The sequence below is a fragment of the Pyricularia pennisetigena genome, chromosome 5 (assembly GCF_004337985.1).
Source record: "Pyricularia pennisetigena strain Br36 chromosome 5, whole genome shotgun sequence".
Classification (NCBI taxonomy): domain Eukaryota; kingdom Fungi; phylum Ascomycota; class Sordariomycetes; order Magnaporthales; family Pyriculariaceae; genus Pyricularia; species Pyricularia pennisetigena.
The window spans coordinates 1090727-1107350 of record NC_043743.1 but is presented as its reverse complement, the minus strand read 5'-3'; the positions used below and the strand labels follow the sequence as shown (position 1 = coordinate 1107350).

The 16624-nt window shown below is 50.6% G+C and overlaps 6 protein-coding genes across 6 annotated transcripts; 1 reads left to right on the top strand and 5 right to left on the bottom strand.

The window, feature by feature from the left end:
* Nucleotides 1-426: 426 nt before the first annotated feature.
* PpBr36_08280 (uncharacterized protein) lies at nt 427-2203 on the bottom strand (the record flags this gene model as incomplete). The annotated part of the gene is made up of 3 exons (XM_029895411.1): nt 2135-2203; nt 646-2034; nt 427-558 (listed from the first exon to the last, which is right to left on the bottom strand). The coding sequence occupies exons 1-3, from the start codon at nt 2192-2194 to the stop codon at nt 427-429; spliced, it is 1581 nt and encodes a 526-aa protein (XP_029746867.1). The 5' UTR covers nt 2195-2203.
* A 228-nt stretch (nt 2204-2431) lies between these two features.
* Nucleotides 2432-2722, top strand: PpBr36_08279 (uncharacterized protein; the record flags this gene model as incomplete). Its single annotated transcript, XM_029895410.1, has 1 exon — nt 2432-2722. One exon carries the CDS (start codon nt 2432-2434, stop codon nt 2720-2722), a length of 291 nt encoding a protein of 96 aa, XP_029747431.1.
* Nucleotides 2723-3596: 874 nt separating this feature from the next.
* On the bottom strand, nt 3597-5474 carry PpBr36_08278 (uncharacterized protein; the record flags this gene model as incomplete). Its single annotated transcript, XM_029895409.1, has 3 exons — nt 5285-5474; nt 3723-5147; nt 3597-3652 (listed from the first exon to the last, which is right to left on the bottom strand). The coding sequence occupies exons 1-3, from the start codon at nt 5370-5372 to the stop codon at nt 3597-3599; spliced, it is 1569 nt and encodes a 522-aa protein (XP_029747432.1). The 5' UTR covers nt 5373-5474.
* Nucleotides 5475-6820: 1346 nt separating this feature from the next.
* On the bottom strand, nt 6821-8655 carry PpBr36_08277 (uncharacterized protein; the record flags this gene model as incomplete). The annotated part of the gene is made up of 6 exons (XM_029895408.1): nt 6821-6849; nt 6963-7128; nt 7191-7236; nt 7363-7665; nt 8178-8326; nt 8449-8655. 6 exons carry the CDS (start codon nt 8653-8655, stop codon nt 6821-6823), a joined length of 900 nt encoding a protein of 299 aa, XP_029747439.1.
* A 2363-nt stretch (nt 8656-11018) lies between these two features.
* On the bottom strand, nt 11019-12089 carry PpBr36_08276 (uncharacterized protein; the record flags this gene model as incomplete). Its single annotated transcript, XM_029895407.1, has 1 exon — nt 11019-12089. One exon carries the CDS (start codon nt 12087-12089, stop codon nt 11019-11021), a length of 1071 nt encoding a protein of 356 aa, XP_029747440.1.
* A 1953-nt stretch (nt 12090-14042) lies between these two features.
* Nucleotides 14043-15915, bottom strand: PpBr36_08275 (uncharacterized protein; the record flags this gene model as incomplete). The annotated part of the gene is made up of 4 exons (XM_029895406.1): nt 14043-14264; nt 14409-14900; nt 14973-15587; nt 15667-15915. Coding segments are annotated over 4 exons (1578 nt in total), but the record flags the coding sequence as incomplete, so codon positions are not given.
* Nucleotides 15916-16624: the final 709 nt, after the last annotated feature.

The following is a 16624-nucleotide window of genomic DNA, read 5'->3' as shown; positions in this document are numbered from 1 at the left end:
TTTCCCAGGTGAGTAGTGAACTATCGCTTTAGCAAACCTGCGTCAGAGTGATTCTTTGTTGGCTTTTTGACTGTTTCTCCATGGCCACTCGCTTGCCTAGGTAGGCACTGAACAGCTGGACTGCTCGAGGAGAAAAGCTTGGAAAACAAAAAATCAAGGCCATTCCCCGAAAAGTGTAGAAACACCTCAACACCTTGCTGGTAGTTGATTCAAAGATGAGAAAAGCACGCAAGTGACCATGGAAGGAAAAAAAAAAAAAAATAGATAGATGCACTAGACGCCTATATGTGCAATCACCCCATATGTACTTTACGCCTACAGAACCAAAGAAATGCTTGTGTCCATCACACCAAATCAATAGTTCCGCCCCACCCCTGACCATACCCATCCTCCTCACAGATCGTCCTCTCCTGGTACTAGCCGCCTTTACAACATGGGCTTTAGGTCCTCGGCAACCTTGAAGGGTGCACCAGTCTTGCTCTTGACCTCGTCGACGGTGACGCCGTCAGCAATCTCCACCAGGGTCAGGCCGGTGGCGAAGTCGACGTCAAAGACACCCTGTTGATTGATTCTGTTAGCATGTTTCCCCATGTCCACGAGAGACACAAAGAAAGAAAAAAAATAATAATAATAAAAAAAACCCACCAGCTCAGTGATAATCCTCGACACGCACGCCTTGCCAGTCAGCGGGAACGCGCACTGGTTCACAATCTTGGGGTTGCCCTTGCGGTCCGTGTGCTCCATGGTGATGACGACCTTTGTCTTGCTCGGGTTGCTGACCAGGTCCATGGCGCCGCCGAAGCCCTTGACCTTGCCGGGAAGCATCCAGTTGGCCAGGTCGCCGCCGGCGCTGACCTGCATGGCGCCCAGGATGGTGAGATTGATGCGTCCGGACCGGATCATGCCGAAACTCTCCTCGCTGCCAAAGACGGCCGCGCCCGGCTTGAGTGTCACCGTCTCCTTGCCGGCGTTGATGAGATCCGGGTCCTCCTCGCCCTTGCGCGGGTAGGGACCCAGGCCCAAGATTCCGTTTTCGCTCTGCAGCTGGACCGTGACGTCGTCGGCGACGAAAGAGGGCGCCAACATGGGCATGCCGATGCCCAGGTTGGCGTACATACCGTTCTTGAACTCCTTGGCCGCGCGGCGCACGATGCGCTCGCGCTTGGCGGCAGAGTCGCCCGTGCCCAGCGCCGCCTTGGCGGTGGTCGCCTTGTCGGCCGCGTCCGGGTCGGACTCGTCTTTGGACCACGTGTACTTCTCAATCTTCTTCTCGGCGGTGCTCTGCACCACGCGCTTGACGTAGATGCCGGGCAGGTGCACCGCCTCGGGCGGGATCTCACCCGGCTCGACGATGTGTTCGGCCTCGACGATGGTCATCTTGGCGTTGCGGCCCATGGCGCCGTTGAAGTTTTGCGCCGAGAGTCGGAATTGGCAGTTGCCAAGCCTGTCAGCCTTCCAGGCCTTGACGAAAGCGTAGTCGCCAGCGATGCTGTCCTCGAGCAGGTACGGCTTGCCGTTGAACACCTTGACGTCCTTGGGCTTGGAGAACTCGGCGGGGGTGCCGTCGGGGTTGTTGCGTAAAGGAAGCTCGCCCGTCTGCACCACAGTGGCCAGGCCCGCCGGCGTGTAGAAGGCCGGGATTCCTCGGCCGCCCGCCGAGCAGCGCTCCGCCAGCGTACCCTGGGGCGTCAGCTCGAGCTGGACCTTGCCCGTCAGGTACATGCCCTCGAGCGTCTTGTTCTCGCCAATGTAGGAGGCGATCATCTTGCTGACCTGGCCCGTCTTAAGTAGCTTGCCGAGGCCGCTTGAGTCAGTGCCGGCGTTGTTGGAGACCGCCGTGAGGCCCTTGATCTCAGGCTTCTTGACCACCTCATCGATCAGCGTGTCCGGCACTCCCGACAGACCGAAACCACCGCAGAGCACAATCTTGTTCGACTCCATGTCCTTGAGCGCCTCGGCGGCCGACGGGACCACCTTGTCGATCTTGGACCGCCTTGCGGTGACTGAGAAGGAGCGGGCGAGGAGGGCGGCATGCTGCAGAGGGACGACCAAGTCATTAGCTCGCTAGCCGGGACTCGTGCAGTGAGGGTGTCAAGTGACTTGATAACTATGGTATCCGGGGAGGAAAGCTCACATTTGATCCATACTTGGAGTGCGCCCTTAGGATCCTCATGCACATGGCGGCGGACGGCATCTTGGCGACCTAGCGAAAAGATGATACGGGGGTGTTAAGCGCAAGCGCGGAAGCCGAACCGGAAGCTATCGGTCAAGCCAGAAAATATGGGGTATCAGGATAAAAAGAAAAAAGAAAGGCTACTGAAAAAGGAAGGCTGGTTTGTATAAGTGACAAGAAAGTAGTTACAAAGAAGTCTGCAACAGAGGTTTTGCAATTCTCGTTGCAAGTCCTCATGGAGCGGAAAAGTCCCCAAAGATGTTCAAAGCCGGAGTCCAAAGCCGAAGCGGGATGTGGAGAGCTCAAGCCGTGAATGGCCGACATGCCCAAAACTGGGGACCTGAAGGGGCTTGGGGCGTTGCCAGGTGCGGAGACTCCGCATTTCACTGGGCTCGGGTGAATGTTTCGGGGAGCAAACGGCTGAGTAACCTGCAAGCCCACTCTGCTGGGCGCAAAGAACTCCCGCCCGCGGATAATTGTTTTGGAGACAGGAGGGATTCAAATGCGGAGGGCTGCTATGCATTGGAATATATGTATTTGCATTTGTGAGCAGCCTTGAAAGGAACAAGAAGCCTTCTTTCTACCTTGGCTGAATATCAATCATTACTCTGGTTACTATGGCTAATCGCCTGAGAATTAATTATTAGTTATGGACGCATGCAGCAGAGAGACGAAATGCACTGTATTATGTAGTGCCCCACAACTGCGTTAGCCCCCTCGTCTTTCCCGACTTCCCGACGTCGGACTTTGAATGTTCGTATTCACAAGCAAAGACAGACTCCCTTTCAACAGTTATCCAATAAGCCACTGCGCATCGAACGCGACGGTTCGAATGCCTCTAGTTGGGAAACAGGACTGCATAGGTAGCACCATGTGTAGAAGACGCGTGAAAGCTCGAACGTAGACAAATGAATAGTGTGCAAAGAGACAACGACGCTCTCGCCCATCCCAGCTCCTGCAAGCACAGTGACAGATGCTGTAGATATCTAGGTGGTAGGCAGTGGGACAATAACACCGCAGAATATACCATAATAGAGTGAAAAGAAAGATGATAAAGGACTGAGATCGGAATAGAAGATCTGTACCATGAACCCCACCAAACTCCAAGCAGCGCAAAAAAGTAGAACTATAAAAATATGAGTGGAAAGTTACCGCAATTTCAAAAGACAATGCATCCCGCTCCGACCTTGAACAAGACCCGTGCTTCTATAATCAGCGTCCTCAAATATTCTTTCGCCATGGTATGACAGTCTCGCAAGGTTATGTCAAACTACGATTGTGTACCGTAGAGTGAATTCCAACTTGTATTCTACCGGGGCGAAGCGTTTCGATGTAGGAGGTGGCTCTAACCCTCGGTAATCAATGACGTTTAGCCGTCCGAACTCCTGAACCAGCTCTTCGTTTATCTCGCATTCAGATGCAGCTAGCGCCTGCCAGTGCCGGCAGACGACCCAATGTCCACGTTAAAGCTCCATTGGCCTATTGGTCAATCGCAACTATGTTAGCAAGGGCGGGTAAAGGTGATACATGCCCAATGTGGCGCTCTTACCATTTGCTAGATTCTCGGCTGTATCCTCGAGAAGAATGACCCGTCGCCGGTTGCAGTAAGCGGTCTTGTCCATTATCTCGACTTTTTGCTTAGAATCGGCCAGTTCAGCCACGGGCTTTTCAAACATCTCCGACAAAGCTTCGACCGCCATTTCGAGGTCCTTCTGGTTGTCCTCGAAAATCGTTGTAAGATGGTTCCGTGACAGGTAAAATGCAAAGGCATAAGTCCACTTCAGAGTCTGACGGCACGTTTGCAATGCCTGCGACGCGGCCTCAAGGTACTGAACTTCGATCCAAGACATACCCGAGGCTGTCTGCAACATGGTCATCTTCTTTTCCGTCTTGTGGTAAATGTCCTTGTCGAGCCGAGCAGACTGTTCGTGGTTTGCGTATCGGTTGTAATAGTGTAGGTAACGTTCAAGCGACAGCCTCGATTTGGCCTGGGCATCCCTAGCATCCGTCCCACTCTTCTCCTCGAAACGATTGCAGTTGTACCAGCTCGTGCCGTGCTCAGACCAAATGCCCATACACATCCAGCAGAACTCGTGCCTACATTTCCTGCACGTCATGTGGTTGCAGCCGCCATTCTTCTCTATGGTCGAGTTGCACTTGGGGCACTCCTTGGTGTTTGCACTGATCCAGTTGGCCGTCTCCGAGTCGTCTGCGCATTTCTTGAGCCACATCTTGACCAACTCGCATGGCGCCGGCTGATGGTCGTTGAGGGTGCATCCGAAGCAGAACCGCATCTTGCAGTTGCACGTCACCGTTGGAACAACCCGGTGGAGGTCTTTCTTTTTGATAGAGCAATCGATAGCGTTTTGGCAGTCAGGCCCGGGACACCATTTAAGCGTATCCTTGTCCTCAACATAAGTTCGCTGTAGCAGCACGTGGTACCGCTCTTTGAGGTCTGACGTGACCAATAGATCAAGCGATTTGGCGTCGATAATGCGGTGGCAGCCTTCACTGGGACACTGGATGCGCGCCGCTTCCCCTTCTTCCCTAATCTTTTGCGTTAAATATTGGCGATAGCAGTCCACGCAGTATCGATGGCCACACTTCATGGCAAATGACTGCAGCCCTTCCTCGTCCTCGCAGCAAATATCGCAGCAGAAACCAGGGATGACTTGTAGTTGCGGACCACCTCCAACATTAGGCCCCAAGCCGGCGACTTCCAGGACTTTCTTTCGGTTGTCCATGTACTCCTCGATTAGCCTCTCCCTGTTCCACCTAAAGTGCCTTAACAGGATGGCTGCATCCTCCTTTCGCATCTCCAAAATCATGTTGACCTCGTCGATTAAGTCATCCTGCTGCTTCCTCAGGTCTTCGGGGCTGTAGACGCTGAATGTGATGTCATGTGCGGCTCTTCGCTTCGGGGGATCTTTGGCAAGATCGACGTCAAGGTCTGCATCGAGTTCGGAGTCGAAATCTGGATGCAAGGTAGTTTTTGTCAGTGCTACAGCTCAAGGTAGCCTGGGGAAGCCACAAGAGAAATCCCAGAAAAAAAAAAAGGCAAAAAAAAAAATAAAGATGGAACCAAATATCGGAAGCCCATAAGCAGCTCACCTTCGGCCCCCGAAATGTCTTCATTGTCGCTCATGACGTCCTCGTCACCGCTAGAAATGGCCGACATGAACTCGTCTTCGGAGTCCATCGTGTTTGGGGTCGGTGGTGCTGGTGGCCGAGTCACTGATGCTGCAGCTGAGATCCTCTTGTTCGGGGCGGACGAGGTCGACGGCTCGGCAGCCTTCCGCTTTCTAGTTGTGGGAGGAATGGTGAAGTACGGTGGGGGCGGCTCGTCGGGAAGGCTGACGAGCGCAGAAGATGGGTGGGAATCAAAGAGAGATATAGTTGGGGGATGGTGGTATTTTTCTGCTATGTTGGTTTCAGGAATATGACATGGAAGCGTGTTCCGTAGCAGCCTTTCGGGGAGGGTGGGGTTGTTTGGGCCGGAGGGCGGCGATGTATGGGCTCAAGGGTTGAGTAAGGTGGTGACGTGAGGGCGCGTGAGCCAAAGTGGATTCGGTACAAACGGTTGGTAAGAGATTAGAACCCGACCAGCCAGGTAACAGGGGTGGTTTGCAGTGCTGTGTGGCAAAGCTGTAGGTAGGTATTTAGGTGGTTTACCTATTGATGACAAACAACAGGCTTCAAGGAAAAGAGGGAAAGATGACAAAAGAAAATCAAAACCTTCTCAAAGACCAGAAAGCTGAGCATTACAGTGCAAACAAAGATACAAAAGAAGAAGAAAAAAAAAGTACACAAGAGGTCTTTGCAGGAAGGCAGGAAAGATAAACAGAAAATTTGCCGAGAGATGTTGGTTCAATTACCAAGTTGCGCGCACTTCAGAGGAAACAGGAGGGAAACGGGCAGCCGAGCCTGCAGAACGATCAAGGCCATCTGGAAGGTGCTTCATCAGATGGACGACAGGGGCACTGAGAGCCTGCCTCCACAGACTCCAGACGAGACCAGACTAAAAGGGGCGGGGGCGTTGGGCGATTTAGCAGCTTGCTGCCTAGAGCACTGTGTTGTGTTGGCCAAAGAAAGCCAGACACGCGAGAAACTGCAGGGATAGATTGTTAGCACTGTGTTAATGCCTTAGGTATCTACAACCTCGTGTGGTGTAGTGGGTGAATCGTGCATCAGCTAAAGGCATGCTTATGTAGTAGCGGTAATAAATCACTTTCTAGCTGGTATTCCAAGCTTGCAAAAACCTGAGCGATTCGCAGTCAAGAATTTGTTGTAGATAGTAACAACATACGAAGGGATTCTCATAGAGCTACGAAAGTGATGTAATTAGTCTGGTCTCTGGCTGTTAATTACTACGTACGTAGTGGGGCGCCGAATTATCCCAACACCAAACCCAAGTTTATTGTTCGTCCGTCCGATGCTTCGATCAAGTGAATTTCCAACCTTCTACGGTCTACCATAGTAATGACAGGTTGCCATATTCTCACGTGACCACCCTAAATGCCACCAAACTGATCTGCTCGAGGGGTGTATTGTCCTTCATATTGGGATTTCATAAAGACTCTATTCTGTGGGCACTAACTACACTTAATTATTCAGACGCCAAAGAAGAAGCGAGAATCCTACAGCAAATCATCCCAGAACCTTGTCGGCCATGGACACTATAGGGGTGAACCTAGTCAGTTCTTTTCATCCTAAAATATACTGCAATATTTGATTTTGCAACGTGGCAGTCATGACTTGAAGAACATAAGAGATATGAAGCATCACGTACCATTTGTTCCAGTGTTGTCGGGCTCTACGTGAGCCGACTTGACTCTGCCATTCTCAATGACGAGGGCGTAGCGTTTGCTCCGGTCGTTTCCAAAGATGGCCTTGCCGTCAAAGTCGAGGTCCATCGTTTTGGTAAAGACGCCCTGGGGGTCTCCCAGGAAGCGGAACTGACGAGCAAGAGTCAGCTTGGCCGTTCGGAGATATTTGCCGCCATGGTGTTTGCACTTACTCCTGAGTCGCCGGCAGGGTCCATCTGCTCTGCCCAAGCCTTCATGCTGTTTCGGCCGACGATTCCCTCTCGAGTTAGCCTCGACCTGCAACCTTGAGTCCTTCCCCGCTGGCTACAGAGAGCAGAGAGATTGCAGACCCTATCGGAACATAAAAAGCAAGACACAACCTACACAAAAGGGTCGTTGACCGAGATGACGAACACCTGCCCGACGTCCTTGATTTTGGGGTGCTTCATGTATGAAGGGATGTGGCTGGTCGAGCAGGCACCCGAGAACGCGGCCGGAACACCGATGATCAGGCCATTGTTGAGCGCAAACTCCTTGGCGATGTTGACCTTGTTGCCCGGCGAGCCCTCAACCAGACACTCGGCGTCGGGTAGGGGGTCTCCGACCTTGACGAATGCCGGGCGCGTCGTATGGAAGCCACGCCTGGCGGTCGCCTGTGCAGCCATAGCTGCTGCCGGCCTGAATGCTCTGAAAGCCATCGTTTGGATATGTTTGTATGCGTGTGTCCGGTGGGATGAACGGCTTCGACGAGGAATTGTAGAGGCGGGTGAGTGGTGTTTCTCGGATGTCGTTCACGATACTTTTGCAGCTCAAAGCTCAATCCATGTCCAGCAGATCATTGTGACATCACAGGCACAAGGGGCTGAAGCTGCGTGCGCATTGGGATATTCCACACTGTGTAATACAGAGGGTTAGGGCATTACTGAACAAATTAATGATTTTGGGTCGAGCATCAATTCATGTCTGCCACCAGCAGGTACCTTTATGTATAGATAGATCCCAGTCTGGAATACCTTGAGCAACGCAAAGGATTATTGAACAAAGTTCAATTGTGGATTGGCTCAAAAATTTCTAAGCAGTTTTGCAACATCTGAGCGACCCCTCCAGTGAACCACATGCCAGTACAATGTCGGCGAATCTCTCTCAGTTAGGCCTATGCTCGTGATGGACTATAAACATGTCGACTTTTAGACTTTTACATCTGTGAGGCTTTTCTTAGCAGCTCGTGAGCTCGTGAGATGACGTCTACCTCTGGTCCTTGGGCCATTTTGCCGTTGATCAGCACAGTCTTGTCGCGGGATTTTAGTCCGTGAGTGATTGTCAAGTCCGACTTGGCAAGTCCAAGAGCCTGCATTTACAATAAAAGCAAGCAATCAGCCACGCATGCTTCTTAGTTTGATTTATTTTAGTTTTTTGTCCGAGAAGGGGCTGATTGACCGTCACAGACAGTCGTATCGATCGTTACAGTACCTTGCTCAACACCATGATCACAGCCTTGTTTGCCTCGCCTTCACGTGCCTGGGCGGACACGCATAGCTCGACGGCATCGTCAGTTACAGCAGCCACTCCCTCGCGCGACTTGCTGGCTCCTGGTTTCACGTGACATTTTAGCAGGAGGGTCGCTAGCGGCGACTTCTTAGTTGCTGCTACATATCGAATTGAGCCCAGCTGCGACATGTTTGGTTTGTTTGGGAAATCATTTGATCCGGTTGTTGATGCCTCAGGGTGAAATCAAAAGGATGCCTAAACTACAAAATGCGACCAAACACTCAACCATTCATAACCCAAACCCTCAGGATACAACCCGCCGCCAAGTGTTTTCTCTTACTGCCCTCAAGCTCTCGTTATGCAAACCGCCATTAACCAACTCATCTGCGGAGAACAAAAAGGAGCTAGTGTTCGTCTCCGTCTTTTTTTTTTTTTTTTCAAGATGGCGAAACACACATACACTGGTATTGTTAGCGACATGAGCGTGATCTCGTGTTAGTCCCAAAACAAGGTTGGCAAGCACACTCAAGTATCTAAAAGACTACCAAGTCAAGCTTGTTGCCAAAACGGTCGACTTCCACAACCATTCAGAGTAAGCCCTGGTACTTGTTGTCTTTCATGTATTCTGGCTATGGTTTTTGGTATTTTGGTTTATGGTTCATCCAGCAACGAGCCAATCTTGGCTTTTAACTGGGGCCTTGGTACCCGGTCTGTTATGGAAATGTGGTATGGCCGTAGGGGCAAATGCTGGCTGGAATATCATGTTTCTCCTATGGCAACTTCCCCAACGGTATTCTATGGAGTGTAGCCAACATTCAGATAGGCATGGCTCTACTCTCCGAGCTTCTCGCCGGAGTTCTGCTCCCCGGTGATCCCAGCGCAGTCCTGATATGCACGGTGTACGGGAGGTAGATTATTTCCCAGGTGAGCCTTTTTGGTGTCGCTTATCTATCACAATGTGTTTTAACCAGTCTCATAAATACTTTGTTGCTTTTTGTCCTTAAGAACCTACACCTCATCTCCGGCTACACAATTGGTTGCTGCATAAAAATCCCCAAGAAAATGTCCATCGGCCAAATCTGAGGCACCCTATTCGGCCAATCTATCAACCACGGAATAATGCGTTTCGTCATAGACGAGATCGCGTTGATGTTCTCACCGGCGTAATCAAGTTCAAATCCTGGCTTGCTCGAAGATGCGGAACATTCACAGGTAAGCAAACGGCACGACATTCGTCTTCAAACCTGCTACATATTATAGCCAACTCAAGTATTCCCTTCTACACTCCATCTGTCCGTTCTAGGGGGGATCCTGGGCCAGCTTACATTGTCCACCGCTGACGCCCGTCTGGAACATGGAGAAAGTATGTAATTGGGAACGCTTTTTTTTTTTTTCTTTTTTTTTTTCGTTGTCACCTCACTTGCTTTGTCCCAGTCCATAAAATACCAACGAACTACAGCCGTCAAAACAACGCACGGCGCAATTTGAATCCCCGTTTATAGATCACAAACCTCTTGACCTCGGCCCTCGTCGCCGCTTTCTTCATGGGCTACGTACGTGCTACGCTACCGCCCAGTCTATGGTTCCACGAGCACAACTACCTGCTGAGCGTCGGCCTCGACTGCGGTACCCAGCTCTGCCAGACGGTCACTTTCCCAAATTGATGGGCCAAGGATATATGCTTTTGTCTATTGCTGGTCTTATTCATCCTTTGCTGCAACAACGCTTCATCCTCAGCCTTTTATGTCCCATATTTTCTCATTCATGTTTTCGAACTAGCAGATATTGCAAATGCAGGATATGCCGCTCCATATTCTACATTTTAGATTACTTTTGTTCCAGATTGGATAGCAATCAGTAGATTTCTTTGAAGACACCCAAAACAAGTCCAATTTGGTTTTTGTATACCAGTTTGCGCTTAATTTGGAAGCTCCCAAGCTCTGTCAGGACTTGCGTTGCTACTAGCAGGATAGATGCTACTTTTCAAACACATTCAAACCTTGGCCTGTTTGCCGCAAGCCCGGGAGCAGCTCATAGATCCAGAATTCACTACATGGATAAAACAAAACAAAGTATACATACAGCAGCCGCAGTCGGCAGGATTTCGCAAAAGAAGCATTAGGAGGTTGTACAAGACATGAATGCAAAACAGTCAGGATTGAAAGCAAGAACACTTCTATATAAACAAATCTTTCATCAAATTGCCGGCCTTCTAGACCCAAGTACTACCATTTACAAAAAAGAATTGAAAAAAAAGACAAAAATGGACAAAAGACAAACATGAAATGCACCACGACCTCGGTCGACAATTAGTACCAGTAAAAGTCCTGACAGGGCTGCCTGCCAAAAGAATATGCCTCCATCGGTGCGTGTAACAAGCCGTAATGGTGAGGTTGTATAGCATATGTGACGGAGAAAAGAAGAAAAAAAAAAGAGAATAGAAAGTAACGAAAAGGACAAGATTGGGGTATTATGGATAGAACCACAGAAGAAAAAATAAATAAATAACAAGACTTGCCACAACAGGAAAATAAGCCCAAGTCATGCACATCTTACTCAACAATACCCCAGTTCTTCTCGACATGGTCGTCCGGCGCACCAGCCGCCTTCCACCTGTCGTTGTTGGGCGACATGAGGACCAGCTCACCGGGCTTCCCGCCGAGCTTCTCCTTGATGTCCTTGAGCACCCTCTTCTGGTTGGCGACGGACGCCCTGCCGCGGAGCGGAGAGGCCGGATTCCTGTCGGCGTCGCCGTCTTTGGTCGGCCAGCCCGTCTCAGTGATGTGGATGCGTTTGTTCTTCTTGAACGTGTCCCTCATCTTCTTGACCATGTCCAGCATGAACTGACCCGCCTTCTCGGTGCCGTGGTTCTCGTCAAAGTAGGGGTGGAAGTTGACGGTGCAATAGTCGGAGTCATCGCACAGTGCCGGGTTCTCCAGCGCGTGCCACCAGACCTCGTTCAGGACCACCTTGGCGTGCTTGACCTTGTCCGGGTGGTATCCGACCTTCTTCAGCTCCTCGCGGCCTTCGGCCAGCTTGGCGAGGATTTGCCCAACACTGCCCTTGTTTTTCGGGTCCAGCTTCAGTTCGAGCATATACTCGTTGCCAATGGCGACCGTGTCAACCATGCTCCAGTCCCCCTTGACCTGGTCCGCAATCTTCTTGATCTCGTCGGCAACGGGCAACTTGGGGCGAGTACCCAGGAACAGCTGCATGTCGTGCTTTTTGGCAGCTGCAAGGGTGTTCTTGACCTGGTCGCAGTCTGGGCTGTACAGACGAATAAAGGAGTAAGTCTTGGTGAACCTTGCAACGTCCTTGGCGATTTCGTCGGCAGTCTTGCAACCTCCCTCGTCGCGCATGGCCGAGTAGGAGACTCCTGGCTTTGGTTTCTTGAACAAACTGAGAAACTCAAACCGCCGAGAAAACTGAGATCCATGGACCAGTCGTGGGTACAGAGCAGCGGTGTCTGCTTGCCTCCTGTTGTACTGGGAAATCTCGGTTTCATTCATGCTCGAGACCGGGATGGCATCAAAGGTACCGCTGGTCTCCTCAGGAAATTTGGGAAGACCAGCTGTCAGGCCCAGCAGCGACAACAAGGTCGCGGAAAAGAGAGCGACCCTCATGTTGAAAGATAGTCAAGCGTTATTGCTTGACTATAGCAGGGAAGACTAATAAGGTAATTTGTAGAGTCAGGCTAATTGAGAAAGTTAGATATCAAAAGGCCTGAGAAAACTTGAGTGTAGGCAAAACCAAGAAAAACCGTTGAATGATATAGCCCGAACTGATGCTCTTCCAAGTGAAAAGCTCGGAGGATATTATGAACGGCTTTGGAATGCAGAAGGGGGTGGTCTTACCTTGAATCACTGGTAATAAAGAGCCTGAGGGGGGAAATCTCAAGTAACCAAGGGAGTGTAGGATGTCTCATGCAGAAACATGTACGGGAATATTCAAGATGGGGAAGATAGTCCAAAACAGACTAGTATAGATGGTAGGAATTTGAAATAACAAAGGAATATGTTTATCAAGTGATCGTAAAACGAAACGACAGGAATGGCCAGGACCCAGGGCCACCCAAACTTGCTATTATACACATTTGGCCGTGCTGAGTGCGCAGTAAGCAACGGGCAACCACCACCACCTCCTTTGGGTTCAGCCCTCCACAAAAGAAATAGCGTCAGACTTAGACGGCCGCCCAAACAAACATGGGTGATCGGGTAACCTCTCCACTTCCACACCTGGACCCCAGTTACTCTGACAGGATTACTGAAAAGGAACCGCCAATGCTTTTGCCGTGTAAAACCCGACTTTTGTACGGATTGTACGGAGTAGGAAGTGAGCAAAAGGGGAATATTCGGACTTTAGCTTTGTTCAGAAAAAAAAGGCAACATTACTTGCACCGGCTTGACGATCAGAACTACTTTGCAGACATACACACTCTCTGACTGGGGGCCCTGACAACGGAACTTTGCTGCTCGATCGAGGTATTCAGGGCAGGCAGGGCGGCGCCGCAATCTCGGCGGTTTTGGGAACAAAGCCATGTGCCACTCGCACATTTTGAGGAATGAGCTCACCAAAAATCGCGGCCTCGCAAAACACAACGAAACGCGTCAAGAAAAAAAAAGGTTCAATGAGGAGACCGATATATGTCCTGCCGCGTGTGCCTCTAGGAGAACCCCTCACAAAAGAAGGGAAAACAACCTCCGATAAACGTCGCTGATCATCGAAAACGGCTCGGCAGGGAATAAAAACCCTCCCAAAAAAAAAAAAAAAAAAAAAAAAAAAAAAAAAAAAAAAAAAAAGACAGGTGCGGGCATTGGGACGAAAATTAGAATAAAACATGACCGTGTCGATCGCCCGGTAGCGGAGCGGGATAACGGTTAGATCCAGGTACCGTACCTGAGCTAGTCGTCAATTGATCGACTTTGATGCATCTTGAACAGGGGAGTGGGGCAGTGATCCAAAAAGCCACTGATCACGTCAAGTACTGACCAAAGCCCAGTGAGATTACTGTGGAAGTTTGGTGGGTGGTAAGAATCATGCGAATTTGGGGAAGCACCATGGCTTGCCTAGGCTTGGCTGCCTGAAAGGAAGGATCCCAGAAGGACGGCTGATCGCTCCAAACAGGCAGACGAAATAAGCCGTTCCCGAGGCACGTGACATGTACTGGACTTCGCCGCAACATCGTAAGCAAGATACAGTACTGTACACTTCGCCCTCGATTTTACCCAAATGAGCTTGCTTTATCCTGCATGGAATCGCTATTCTGTGCCTTGGGGTTGCTTGCGGGGAGAGAGTTTTACATGAATCTTGTCAAAGTGAAAAAAAAAATTGAAAAAAAAAACTCACCGTTTCATGACACAACCATACGCAAAGATTATTTATGTATCATTAGGTGGTTTTTATCCGTGACGAGCTGTCTAGCATGCTAGCCAGCCTGTTCTCTAAATAATTTCTATAAAAAAAAAGTCAAGTGGTGGCCAAGTTTGTGAAATGGATCAACCGAATTTCTCCTCTTTTGCGCGTCCATTAAAATGGGAAATAACAAATAAAAGAGCCAATAAAGGAATTACAAAAGACTAAGCAGCCGCAGCGGCCGGCGAAAGCTTGGCGTTGCTCTTCATCACCTTGGTGATGGCATGGCGAATCGTGGTCCCGGCCCGTTCAATGTCCTTTTTCGACAGACCAGAAGTGACACAGACCTTGAGCGCGGGCTGGATCGTGATGTTTTCCTTGGGCCCGATAGTATTGAGTACGGGCTGGATCTTGAGACGCGTGATCCAGACACCGTTGGCTAGTGACTAAAAGTACCAACAACGGGTTCACGTTAGTCAAATCCATAAACAGATAAAAACGCATGCGAATAGACAATATATATATATATATATATATATATATATATATATATATATATATATATATATATATATATAAATAATGCATACCTCATCAACACACTCCTGCAGCAGCCTATTCTGGTCCTCGGCGGTGAGTCTTCTCGACGCAATGACCTCGGGCTTCAGCTGGAGCAGCAGGATCGGGTTGTCAATGGAGCTGGTGCAGAATACCCAGTCCGAGCGAGGGTCGAGCTGCGCCCGCAGCGCCTTGATGTTCTCACGGCACTGCGATAGGATCTCGGGGTTCGACTGCAGGAGGTTCAGCGTCTCACTGGCCGTCACGGCCGTCATGGCCGGCAGCGCCGCCGAGAAGGTGTAGGCCGTCGACATGATGCGCTGGTGCTCCACGACGTCCCGCGAGCCCGCGCAGAACCCACCGCCCGCGCACAGAGGGCCGGCCATCGAGCCCACGATCATGTCCACCTGCGTCGGGTCCACGTTCTGCGCCTCTGTCAGTCCGCGTCCAGTGCGACCCAGTACGCCAAATGACCATGTCTCGTCAAGTATCAGGCGGAACTTGTATTTCTCCTTAAGCTCAATCTAATTTTTCGTCGCGTTCAGCAGCGCAATGTTAGTCGAGACCCTTCCCAAAGCAAAGGTCTGCCTACGTACCAGCTTTGGCAGGTCGGCAATATCTCCAAGCAACTCAGATAACGCCTCAATGACGACGAACCGCCTCGTCAGCTTCTTGTTCTTGGCCTGCTCCTTGGCGACCTTTGCCATGGCCGCCTCCAGCTCATCCATGTCTCCATGCCCGTGCCACCGAATGTTGCTCCTCGAAAGCTCCAACCCCTTGCGGATGGAATAGTTGGCCATGCGATCCGCAATGATGACGTCTCCACGCTTGCAGAACGAAGGGATAACGCTCGTGACGGCCGAGAAGGCGTGCGCGTAGATGATGCAGCCCTCGGTGCCGATGTAGGCCGCAATGTCCGCCTCGGTCTTCATGTGAACGTCCTGGGTGCCGTAAAACTGCGGCGGACCGCAAGGGCCCACGCCATACGTCCGCAGGGTCTGGATCGCTTTCTCCTTGATCTGTTCGTTGGCATTGAAGTTGTAGTAGTTGTATGTCGAGAGGTTCGTAACCGTGCGTCCGCTCGCGAGCTTCGTCTTGGGCCCTGTCGGTCCAACAATCACGGGCAACTTCTCCGCCTCGGCCTCCTCCTGCGCTGTCCTTGCTGGAACAAGTGGCTCTGGTGTCCAGTCTTCAACCAGTTCATCGATCTCCTGCAATTACAAGAATCCACTCAGTCAGACAAGCTGAGCACTGAGAACAAATAGTTTTGAATGGCTCACAACGACGTACATCCTCGCGCAGCTTGATAAAGTTCTGCTTGTGGGTAGAGTAAGATGGTGCCATCAGGTACCTGATGAAAAACACAACGAGGACCAGCTCGATGGCGGAGCGGACAGGATCGTTCTGGTAGCTGGACCTGACATAGCGAATCAGGACGGCCGAGCCCGGCACCCTCTGGAATGCATGCGAGGCTTCCTCCAGCCAGAGCGTCAGTTTGCTCTGCAGCTCGTAAAGATCCATGATGGCGACGGTGGAGATGGCTAGTCAAGTCGAGGAACGGTTGTCTTTGCGCAAATGGCCTAATGGTCAACTCGGGAGGGGGAACTCCTAGGTAAATAACCCGCACAATGCTGTCGATGTTTTTTGTTTTTTCTTCTGTTGGTGGCGTGCTGTGGCTTGCTTGGGTTGGCCGAAAATTCACAGGGTCTATTGCACTACGGGGCCAATGGATAAGAAAAAATAACCGTTGGGGACGCGACCTTGCAGCTGTCATCGCGTACTGTCAGGTTTGGAATTGCTACGGGTGGCTCGCCCCTGAAAATGCGACCCTGGCCCACAGTCTGTGCACGGTGTGTCGATCAATTGCAACTCCTAACTGACCGTGAGTTATGCTGAAAGTCATCACTGCTCAGGCTTCTGCGTCAATTGACCAGTCGAAATTAGAAGCAAGATGACAAGATTTTACTACTGTATGCACATTTATATCTACCTTTAGGTCCAGCAAGTCTCAAGAGCGTAAAGTCGTTTTCAAACCTTTGAGGCTTGATTATTCACCTTCCCACGTATTATGGGCTCGAATGAAGTCGGGCACAGAGTAAACATGACCAAAAAAGAAAGAAAAAAATCCTATACTCGCCAATATTCAATCATCAGAGACAATGCAAAAGTATCAAAGATCCCCAAGGCTTGAGCAAAAATCGGCAGTATGATTATCGCGGCCCGAATCATTTAGGCCAAGGTCGTAATG